This window comes from Styela clava, chromosome 1, assembly GCF_964204865.1.
Source record: "Styela clava chromosome 1, kaStyClav1.hap1.2, whole genome shotgun sequence".
Classification (NCBI taxonomy): Eukaryota; Metazoa; Chordata; class Ascidiacea; order Stolidobranchia; family Styelidae; genus Styela; species Styela clava.
The window spans coordinates 19,319,316-19,331,577 of NC_135250.1; the positions used below are offsets into that span (position 1 = coordinate 19,319,316).

At 32.1% G+C, this 12,262-nt stretch overlaps 1 protein-coding gene across 2 annotated transcripts in view; it reads left to right on the plus strand.

Moving 5' to 3' along the window:
* Nucleotides 1–12,262, plus strand: part of LOC120337426 (adenylate cyclase type 6-like) — a 39,536-nt gene continuing 27,274 nt past the window's right edge. Inside the window, exon 1 of one of the 2 annotated variants that reach the window (XM_039405193.2) lies at nucleotides 1–244. In XM_039405193.2, the coding sequence (XP_039261127.2) occupies nucleotides 172–244 (73 nt within the window). In that variant the 5' untranslated portion in view covers nucleotides 1–171. Of the gene's footprint in view, nucleotides 245–3,060; nucleotides 4,091–12,262 lie in introns of those variants that run through there. The other variant, XM_039405187.2, reaches the window with a different exon arrangement.

Below are 12,262 nucleotides of genomic sequence, written 5' to 3' on the forward strand. Positions count from 1 at the left end.
TAGCATAGATAATGCATAAAAATAATAATCTAAAAATATTAAACCATGACTTTGTTAATTGGACTTTATTCCATTCTCAACTGAAAGTATTCCCGTGTAGCATTCTTGAAAACAAATTTTAGAATTGGTTCAGTATCCTTGCAGATTGCAGCCTTTGAAAAATTTTTCATTATGAAGATGGAAGAGAAGGAGACTTTGAAAAGTAACAAGTATAAATGTGGAGATTATCCTGAACAAACTACTTGTAAGTTCTGTTATTGAAAACAAACATCTAACAAACTAAACTGTTACATTGGTATATATTATATCCAAATAATTTATAACATGGTTTGCAAACTTTTCAAAAGCTCATGAGTCATAATGCATTTACTCTCTGTAATGCATGTCACTTTGTAATGGAAATGAAATTTAAATTTATTAACATTAAACTACGATAAGGTAATGTTTACAACTTATGCACATTTAATCAATGCTATAAGTTAGCTGGTTTTAACAAGGATATAGGTCCGATATCACCAGTCATACTTATCTCTCTCGATTGCTAATTTTACCAATTTTTATGATTTTTCGGAAATAGATCTTTTCCCACACGCTCATAATTTTTGTGTGATGCAGTAGCTGGTGCATCAGGGAATCGCTGATTGAGGACAATTTAAAAGAAGTTATTATAAATAACTAACAGTTGGGGTTACCTTGGCGAAACGTTACAGAAATATATTTGTGTAAGTGTGCAGCAAGACTCTTGAATTAAATAGATTATTATTTATAAGTTTTCCTAAATAAAACTTAACTCACATTAACACGATCAATTGAATACTTTTGTGCGCAATTTAAATAATGGTAATGACGTATTTCGAAGAGATTACATTGAAATATCAATTGAAATATATTCACATATCCTGATTTCGATATAATCAAATTTCAACAAGTTGTACAAAGAATGAAACATTATACTCAGGTTCTTGTTTATGCAAATTTTAAAAAATGGATCATGATAAATATTAGCATTGCGAATATAGTAGGATTGATATGTATTGGTTCAAAACATTGTGTTGTGGATTGTTCATGTTTTGTTATCGAATGCATCTTATAATGCTATTGATGACGTTAAGCCATTATATAGGAAAGGTCAAATTACGAAAGTCTCGTATTTATATCAATAATATTTACCTATAGTATAGGAATATGAAGTGGCTAGAATTTCTTATTTATTGATCTGTATCATTTTTAATTGGTTGTATTTAAGTGGTAAGGTTGCATATAATTACTAAGTAGTTTGCTGTGACTAAAGTTGCTCTTCTATGATATAGCTGTCACTAGATCAAGATATATTTGAGTTTTCTACCTTTTCTTTTTGAGGTTTTTAAAATGCTTCACCAGATTCTTGCCAATCTTGATTGGAAAGAGCATCTATAATAATAAAATAATTCGTTACCATATTATATATGATGTATTTTGTCACTGTTCAGCAAGCTAAGATGATGTTTCAATGTTTGCCAATGATTACATATTATATAATTGAATAATTTGACATATTGTTATATTACAAGCAGTTTAAGGAACACACTCACAGAACATTACTGTTTGTGCTGATGTGTCGTCATATTATTGAAATGGGTATGGATTCATTTTGTAATAAATTAATATTCAATACCACTTTGTTAACTCTTGTATCATCAAAAGGACACGTACTCTCACGTTTATTGCCAAGGATAAGTTGATCATATTCAGGTTTGTTCCAAGATATCATATTGAAACAGAAAAGTCTGTCCAACTTTGCTCGCTTGCTTCCAATATTTGGTACCTTTGATAAGAAGTCTTGAATAAAATAATATAAATGTGGATAAATAAACAGCGATATGCTTCACCAAGAACTGTTAAAATATATACGCCAACTTTTCTTGAAATAGTTTTCCTGCTTTGGGAAAAGTCAATACAATTATGAAAATTTGAAATTATGAGAACTTGTTATTTTTGATGTTTTTCAATATTAGGCTAAAAGGTTAGGAGAGTATTTGTTTATTGTAATCATGGCCCTGGGACGATTCCCAACATAATGCATACCCCACAAGGAAGAGTGACGAATAATAGATGATATTTCCAATCAATATTGTATTATAAAAGCTTAGCTAATAGTGTTGGCAATCACCCACCTGGATTATCTATCTTATTGATTAACTGTTATTTTCATCAAATCATGCATGGCCGAGAATAGTATTGGTATCACACATCACACTCATACTTGTTTAAACAAACCTTGAAAAAAATCAATTTCTTAACTGACAAACATAATAGAGATCAATATAGATTTTCTATCTTTGTTTTTCTTCGATAACAAACCGACATTATTATTTATTCGTCTCAACCTGGCGTGTACGTATATCATTAAAATGAATGATCTGTTTTCATGTCGTTATGAAAATAAACACATTCATAAATAGACCTTATGCGCTACCCTTTTATCCTCTTCTTATTTATTCACAAATGTGATGATGATAGCCCAACCGGGAAGACGAAAGCTTCATAATTGCTTTAACTGTCCTTATTTGCCGCTCTAAGGACCATGAATTACAGATAACTGCTAAAAATATAGATAAGGTAGGTCACGCATAACAGAATACATTTATTATTTAAATTTCGTTTCTGTTGGATAGCTGACATTTATTAGTACAGGAAGAATTAGAGTCTGTCCCTTGGAAGATGGTTGTTCTATGCTTTAGATATTGACGATCTGTAAAATTGATTTATTTGGATTTAATGAGGAAGTGAGTATTTAATACCAGGTTTTATTTGTTTAATTGTATTTCCTGAAAGAGTTGAAAGGCTTACATTTCACTTTTTTATATAAATACTTGAGAATGTAGAATTTTCATCTGTGATGTAGCGCAGCTCAAATAATTTTCTATGTAGATCACCAACACATGTACACAGGAATTTCCAGTAATGAAGTTTGAAGACTTAAGATAAAATTTTAGATAGAAATGTCTTCGTATCGTAATGTATACCGTAGTTATTTTTAGTGATCCAAAAAAAATGTTTGTTGATAGAATTAATAGCTGTCCGAAGGTAACATCGAATAGTTATAAATAAAGTTGACAATGCAGGAAATAAACTTTTTCCGAACAACTGATACTTTGCGGCGAATAAAACAATTGATTATTCATGTGATCATATCTCTATGTTTACATTGGTCCAGTCGTCAAAATTCTCTGGAGAATCAGTATGTAATAAACTCGTTATTATTTACTGTGCGGTCACTATTTATCAGAACATTTTGATCAAAGCATAAAAATTCCAATTTTTATTTGAAATGTTGTTGGTGAAGTTGGGTTGATTAAAACTTGACGGAAATATCTTACCTCAGCTTTATGACAAGATTGTGATCTGACATGAACTGAAGATATTAGAACCTTAATAAAATACAAATAAGTTTTTTTGTGATCTCGTGCTGATGGAATATCAACTTCTCACAGAATTTGAAATTAAGATTTAGGAAACTTGAAATTATTGTTACGAGATAAGGAGCTGGATAATTTGTGTTTGGTTAAGTTGAGTCATTGATGTATTTTTGGCAGTGGGATTTTTCAGGTTTATCGTAATTTTGTTAAATTAAAAATCAATCTAGAATTTGAAAATGATTTTAAACGAAAAAAAAAATTGAATGTGTAGAAGTAGAATCTGTTATATACTACGAGCCACAAAATTTAATTTTATTTATGGTTTTCAATTTTTCATATTCACCAATAATTTTCCATGTGCTGAAATTGGAGCATTGTACTGTACAGCAAGTAAAGTATCAAACTATTTTCTGTCAAGATATTAGTGCTGCGTTAATGTAGATTTTGATTCTGGGATTCTAGTTTCAATAAAGAACTAATGTTTTGGGGTTTTTTGAGATTTTTTTAAGAAATTTTGAATATATTTTGCAAAATGTATATCTATGTTCTAGCCAGTTTTATTAGTTTATATCAAATGTCCAACTTGGTGAAAAACAACAAATTGCCTATCGATGGATCAGTCCGATTGGAAAGTGATACAGCAGGCGACGGAAAGGGTAAAAACTCTCACCAACAGCACTGTGTAGCGTCAGGTAAAATCGTAAAGTGGATGGCCGTGGTCTGTTTTATCTTTTGTGGAAAACTTGTCCTCTGTTTACAATTTTTTTGATACAATATCGGTGCAATATGAATTTTGCATGATTGTTGTTGTATTATTTGGATGACCATGGCTTGATGTGCCATGTATATCTGTTGTTGCATTCTGATCCCGACCACTTCATTCTTATTTCTTGTAGCTGTATGTCTGTGCTTGGGGTGTCGTAGATTTATTTGTGTTGGTCTGTTCAAGTTATATTTCAGTGAAAGTATATTTTTATATATGATGTGCCTTCGAGGTATGCACATAGATTAGAAAATTTGAGTTTCGTTTCAACCTAGGATCTATTCAATAACTGTGTATATGAACAGCCCAGTTATATAAAGAAAAAAGCATAGTAATCAGTGAATTCTTCATTTATCGTGATTATAATGTTTAGTTGATGAAACAGTCGTTAGTAGTAATTCCCACAATTTTTATTTGTCACGTTTTTATTTGTATATATTACACACACTCATTTAATTGTATTATTTTGGCTGTTTCATATTTTTTCTTCATAAAAATGACTTCTATTTATGCTGATGCGTCTTATTTCTTATGCAGTCTGTTTGCATGATTACTCTTCTCCTAGTTTGGTAGTTGGTGTTTTTTTTTATTATTCAAAATATTTTTAATCATAGTCCATCACTCTGATATACAATTCCAAATGGACTATGCTCCGCGTTGTACACTGTTTATTAATCATAGAACCAAAACAATAAGCATTGTCAGCTCACTATCATTGTACATGATTTGAAACAAACTATTACCGGTAGGTTTTAAATAATTAAATTGAGTTATTGCAGGGTTCCTCCAGAATTAGCACTAATTTACCGTTTGCTATTTTCGATTTTGTGGGCACCAATGTCCCAGTGGTTAGAGCGTTTGCAGATAAAATAGATTTGATTGACACTCCCAATCCCCCAATGTGAAATTATTATATTTATTCAAATACATTAAAATATTTTGACACCAGATTGCACATTACTCATGCAGTTGAAAGAAATTTAAAAAAAATCTGTGAAATTTCAATTTTTGTCCCAAGGGAGAATCGTTAAATCTTTCAAGTGAACTGACCTGGAATATTTCATTGGATTCTTGCTACAACGGATTTTCTCGACAAATTTATCAGTTGTGTAAATTGGCACGTAGTAGAGATTGATAGTACAGAATACCCATACTATATATCTATTTTTTATTTTCTATGTATAATATTGTGACCGATCTTCATAGTCAAGGTTACGAACTGTTTTTTTTCCTGTTTCTCTGTAAACACAGTCATTTTCCTACACTTTTTTATGCAATATCTCTAGAACGCTTGCAAAACGCCCACCATCTTTTTTTCTTGATTATGATTTATTTTGAATATAAAAGTTTAATTTTTGACAAGCGGTTGGATGAATGTGCATGCCCACAAGTATGAAAATAACATAACTACTGTAAAATATTATTTTAAATATGCAGATGCTGAGGTATTTCAGTATTTGAATAATTTGTTTACAATTTATTTTGATTTAAAAATAATCTTAATTCATCTATTTTGCATCAAAATCATACTGTGTACAGAAATTTACTCTCCCAAATTTGACATAAATGGCAAATTTTTCAAAAGGTTGATTTCATTTAATCTAAGTATATCATCGTCATCGTTTATTTTGGATTAAAATTCAAGCTTTCTATTCTGAAATCCTGCCAGACTGCCAAAGATGGTTGTTTATTCAATCTATTATATTCTTATTTCGTTTTCGCTTCACCGATCTGAAGGCTTATCAGCCGCCTAACAAATTTGATAAATTGCACGACTCTTCTGCTCGCACATGCATAAGGCAGTCCCGTGCTTTCGCAATTCATTACTCACTCTTGTTTTAACACCCGCTATTTTTAGCTTACTGGAATAATTCGGCGAGTCACAAATTTCGGCGAGTCACAATTTTTTTTTTGCCAGACTATAACTTGCCAACAAATTCAAATCTTCCATTTTCGATTAAAATAGTAAAATCGATCTCTTATCAGCCGATTTGTGAAAGCGTTACTTCTATTCTTAATGGATAGAATCTCGTCGAATTGATACAAAAGTTGAACGCAAAACTATCCATATTTGTTTGACCAGTGACGTTGTTCGGGGGTGTGTTCAAGAGGAATTTTGAAACCACGCCTTCGGTGGACGATGAATGTGAGTGAAGCTTTCTCAATCAACCCTCCACCTGTTTATATTAAGCTTGTATTCGCTGTGGGGTATGTGCATAGTATGATGAAAATGGCCGAAATATGTGCTCGTTTTGCTATAAATTGTTGTATTGTGGGGTGACATTTGTTGCCAGGAAACAATTCACTTCTCAGAAACTAATGGGCGAAGCTTTTCGGTATTTAAAGCTGCTGGAATCGAAGTAGAAAACTATAATTTTCTTATATTCCCGCAGAGTCTCATAAAGCTTGATATTTCATCCAACATTTTGCTGTTTAATGGAATATTGCACAACTTCTCCCGACAAGGCCCGTGTTCACTGTTCAATACTTAGCCACGTTCCCGACGGTGTGCAGATGTAAATTGGTGCGGTTTTTCTATTTCTATGACGTGTTCTGTTTATTCAAAATTAATTTAATTGGCGCTATTGAGAGCATTGGGGTGGTACCGGTTATTGGAATTTGGACTTTAATTTTCAATCTATAAAAATGTGGTTGAACGAATTTTTTAATCGACACCATAACAGCAGTTAAAATGGAAGTCAATTTCCCTGCTCAATTTGAATTAATGCCTGTCATAAATTATGATTTTATTCCATCTTTAAAAACCTATTCGAAAATACTGTTACAAAAATCAACACAAGGTTTCGGGTGTAGGTGTATTTTGTAACGCGAATAACCCATGTTTGACTCGATGAACGACAAACTCCCAAAAGCGTCCGAAGACTTTTCAATTGACTGACTGTCCATGCCCTTCCTATCCATTAGTCACGAAAACCTATTTTTGAAGTTCACGCTGCCATAGTATAGTGTTTCTTATATGAATACCTAGAATCGTATTTGCTGTTAATTTCTAATTCTCAGAATTTCAATTACTGCTAAAATATTTCGATTAATTATAATATTTCGACTTTACCTTAAAATAAATCAAATTATATTCGAAAAAATGGGACCTCCAGAGGTATGTGCACCAAGATGGCGCACAACCTGAGCATAGTATGTGTACCAGGTTAGGGTTCAGGTTGTGCGCCATCTTGGTGCACATACTTCGGGAGCGCCAAAAAAAATATAGTAATTATTGTCCCTGGAATTCAACTTTAATCATTATTTTGGGGCAGTATATATTATTTTAGATTATTCGAATCAGTTTAATTTCAAGACAAAAATACGTTGATAATTGTATTTAACGTCCCAGATCTAGTTTTTTTTCATGCGAATTCCGTTTAATCCAACCGTGTACTTTTAACCTAGACCTACTTGCGGAAGTCGATATATAGGTTCGATATATATATCAATAAATTAACCTGCGAGTAAATGACATTTTGTTTTGCTGTCCTTGACGTGGGAATACGACGAAGCCAATTATATTTTACGAGAATTATTTTATGTTTTAATATGATACTTAATTAGCTGGCACACGGGCTGAAGTTTTTATGATATATTTAATATATCGTACACTTATGCCTGCAAATGTTTTATATTGATTTTACCTACGATACTGAAGACGGTCCCACAAATCTTATGCGTCAAGGTAGGCTAAAAATAAACTCGCTATTAAATAATTTTCAAATTATACCCGCCTTCATAGTTGTGAAAAGTAATAAACAAAGCCAAACGTGATGGTCATGCAGGTGTTAGTTGTCGAGTACAATTTTTTTTTTACAATTTCTAAGACCCGGTTACGACGGTTACCTTTTCGTTCAATTCAGGCACAGCCCATAATATTTAGCATTTGATTTAGCTTTACACTATTCATTACTGAAAACATGATTTCGCAAATTGTCCTGGCCCAAAAAATGAATTTTTTGTTACATTTGTATCAAGCGCGGCCATATGAATAGAGAATACAACCGATAATAATGTAACATATCCTCAGGTAGAATGAATAAAAAAATTTATCGAATGCATTTAATCCTGTAATCATCAAAGCGAATCGCCTTTACGAACGATTGACGACGACAAAATTAAATTGACTTCGTGTCAAAGATACCATCTGTATTACGCGGCTAAATCGACACAGCGTTACTGGTTACCGAAAAAAATCTGTGCCGATTTCATTACGGCCAAATATGATATGACATGGCAAAATAATATGTAGAAAATTGACTAAAATTGTTACCTTTTTTAGATATGTAAAAAACTTCAAATTTTTTTACGGGATGGCGTGGTGATGGTAACGACGGATAAAGATAAAGACGGCTGATAATATCGGTAAAATAATTTCCCCTTATTGTAAATATCGACAATTATTGAAACATTTTCTCACCTCTGTAGTCGGTTCTTTCTGTAATGGAATACAATCGCCATAACGCTTTATGAGTTTGCGGGATATGTTTACCCATTTTTAGGTATATTTGGTTGGAACACTCCATGTCGTATGAGCGAGGTCGTGGCATGATTGCGTTTTAGAACGGTTTGTTCGGATGTTCTATAATAAGATAAGAAAGGTCCATACTATTCGCCGCAGAAAATATTGGGTGTGATCGTTTTGTTTTATCGAGTCTGAGATAGTGGCGTATAAACATTTTTTTGCTCAATTTCAAGTAAAATTTGTTTTCTGATATTAATGCTGCAATTTTGCCATGCTAATAATTATTTTGAAACTTGGTATACCGTGCGTACACTGTCCATGAAGTGTCTGTACAATTTAAATTCGCATTGATTTTTTTAAATACCGGTAGTAAAGATATTTATTGACGCCCTAATTTCTTAATCATGATTTTTAATAGGTTCATTTAAAATTCAAAATGATAGCAGAACGGAATTATCTACTACTATATTGTTCCGATTTATGAAGTCTTTTTGAGCTCATTAATAGGGCCTTCTTCAAGAGGCAAGGTAGACGAATGTTTGCATTTTCGTGAACGGATTTTTCGTTTCTCTTTCGGAATTTGAAATTGACAATCTTGTTTATTCCGAACAGCCCTCCCGAAAATCCCGATAGTAATAATATATTGATAATATTTATTTTTACTCGGAGAAATAAAATGCAAATTTGATGGACATATTTAGAAAACAATTTTGTTCATCCGACGAATTGGGCGTTGTTCGTTATCAAATGAAATCGAATGATTATAGTTTTTATTGGAAGCGCGTTGTATTCGCCCACCAAATATTGTTGTTTCGCATAATAGAGGGACCGTCTCGTATCGGGCATGGATTTTGCATTATTAACACTTGTTCAAAGCTATGTCGCGACGCGACCTCACTTAGAAATAAAGTAGGCTTATCTTTAGGCGAAGTTACCGGAGACGACTGAAATGCCGAGAGCCACTTGAAACAAATTTAATTTAAGGTGGTGTTGGTAAGCACGGCCTGCACGGACCATATAGGATTATCTTTATTAGACTGTTCTCACAGGATATAAATACATTTTCCCTTTTTCAATAAATATTTTTATTTGATTGCTATCAGTATATCATCAAAATTGACACTGTGAAAGCCAATACAATATAGTTGGAACAGAGTTAGAAAATATGATGTTTGTAAAAGATCTAATTTAAGATTTTCAAAAACCAAAATTGTTGTTTTTTCCAAATAATGATATACTATTTTTGGATGACCTGAAATCTTTCCGGCTCGACATTGTCGGTTCAATTTTTTACACTCTGGGTGATGGGATGAGCATGTCGCTTTACCCACTATTCTAGTTTGAACACCCCGTAAACCATGATCAGAAAAATATAGCGGCGAATCCAAATAAATGGAATTTCATACAAATCGAATAATCGAGTCGGTATAATTTGACATAGCTGTTCTATTAGCGAGCGTTACGTGCAAGTGCGGTCGTACAAGTTATCGTATAAAAACAATTTCAGACGAACATAATTTTGTTTTTCCATTCCGAGCTGTTTTTTCTGTTATGAACGACAATAGATAATTTAGATTTATTTGTTTTCCAAGTTTATAGCTGATAAAATCGTTTTTTTTACATAATAATCGTCATTCGTGTTTTTTCATCATTTTTCTTTTGATTTGATTGACGTGTACCTAAAGCTACGTCGTGTTGCCTGATATGACGTAGTTTGTTTTTACGGTCTCACGACCGACCTCAATTCACAAGCGTAGGTTACGCTAATTCTAACGTTTCCACTTTTTGTTTAAATCCATGAATAGCAAATTTACGTTTTGTACTATTACAAGGCTAGAAATGACATTGTTTACATTTCGTATCGAGCAGAGTTTTTCTCCCACAGAATAAAGCCTAGCAATTTAAACACACATTTGTGCTTACATTTTTGTATTGTATAAATAGCCAATCTTGAGCCATATTTGATAATCCGTTCAGTCGATTTTTATGTACGGCCAAGCGTGGCCGCTTGACAATTTTATTGAATCCTCAAAATTATGCTTGCATTTGGGCGATCAATAAAGTCGATATGTTTGAAGGACGAAAACCGTGAACAGAAATTGGTACAAATCAACATTAAGATATTGTTATGGTTCTCGGATTGGAGTATAATTATTTTAAGGTTGCAAGTCAAGTTCAGAATCACCATTGACTTGCTAAATATTTACACTATAATTATTCACTGTGGTATAGGGTTGTCTGCCAAAAAATAGCTATTTCTTGGAAACTAGAAAAGACTCGAGTAAACTGTGCGATGTTATATAAGCTAACAAAAAGTTATTTTGAAGACTGGGAAGGCTGTATCGACTGTCAGACAAAATGATAAACATAATTCATATTATTTTGTACCTGTCTCATGTATAACTTTAACTCAAAATAAGAATGAATCAAAAGTACAATATTGAGAAAAACTTTTGGGTATGGGAAAACATTCAAAATTTTGCTTTATGAAAATACAAAAATATAACAATAATTTCGATTTTCTGAATTTTCATACTTATTCTTATCACATCTCTGTTTTAATTCTGTTTATATTGTTGACATTTCTTATTAGACATCTGTACCGAATTTCATGGACCAAAATAATGAAATATAGGGTGTCCCAAAATAAATGAAACCCACAAAATTGGTAATCGAATTAATGGGTTTAGTTTATTTTGAGACACTCTGTAGTCTGTACTATTACCAATATGGCATGCTTTAATTCATATGTCGTCAGAAGCCGTAAAGTTATCTCAAACTTTCTGTTTTTTGTAATATATTTATATCGGTAAGGTATTTGCCCATATCACGTATCAATGTGTTGTTACTATAACTTTTGAGTCTGTGTAATTGATATAAGTTATGTGGTGATACCCGATTCCACGGAATGAATTGTAAAGAGAATAATAAACAAGGCTTTAATTAATCACCACCAATCAGATTTGACATTTTGTACATGTAACTCCTCAATTTTTAAAGATTTTTTGAAGGCAGACATGCAAGACAAGACAAGACCCATGTATGAAATAACAAAAATCCTCAAGCAAACGGATAATTCAGAAATATAGATACTTTAGTCAATAAATTTCAAAATAAAACTGGTCATTTTTTGCGAACAGTACATTCTGGTAGGTGGAATGGCTAATAGACATTCGAGAGATTCGAATAATTACAATTCCGAATACATTCTGAAATAAAAATTTCGAATATACGATATTGAATATATTATATTCTTAATTGATTCATGTTCAACATGGAAATTGGCAGAAGCAATTGTAAATTCATAAATAATCGGACAATGTAGAAATGCAGAATATGTATTCTGTCTTTGCTTCTATGATTATAATGTATATACATAAATAGTTGGGATGTTTTCTTTATTTCGTTTTTTGTAATTTTTCCCTTTCTCCATTGTCACTCAGAGAGTGTCTCTGACCATGAGACAAATACTCAAAATGGCACATTTTTAAATGGAATTATTTTTAAATTAAGATTCACTTTATTGATATAATCGATTTGTAATAGACATCCTTTGAGAGGGCCATTTAAGGATTTGACAATTATTTATGTTCAGATATTGTTTAATGCCTACATAAATTTCATAAATTTTGC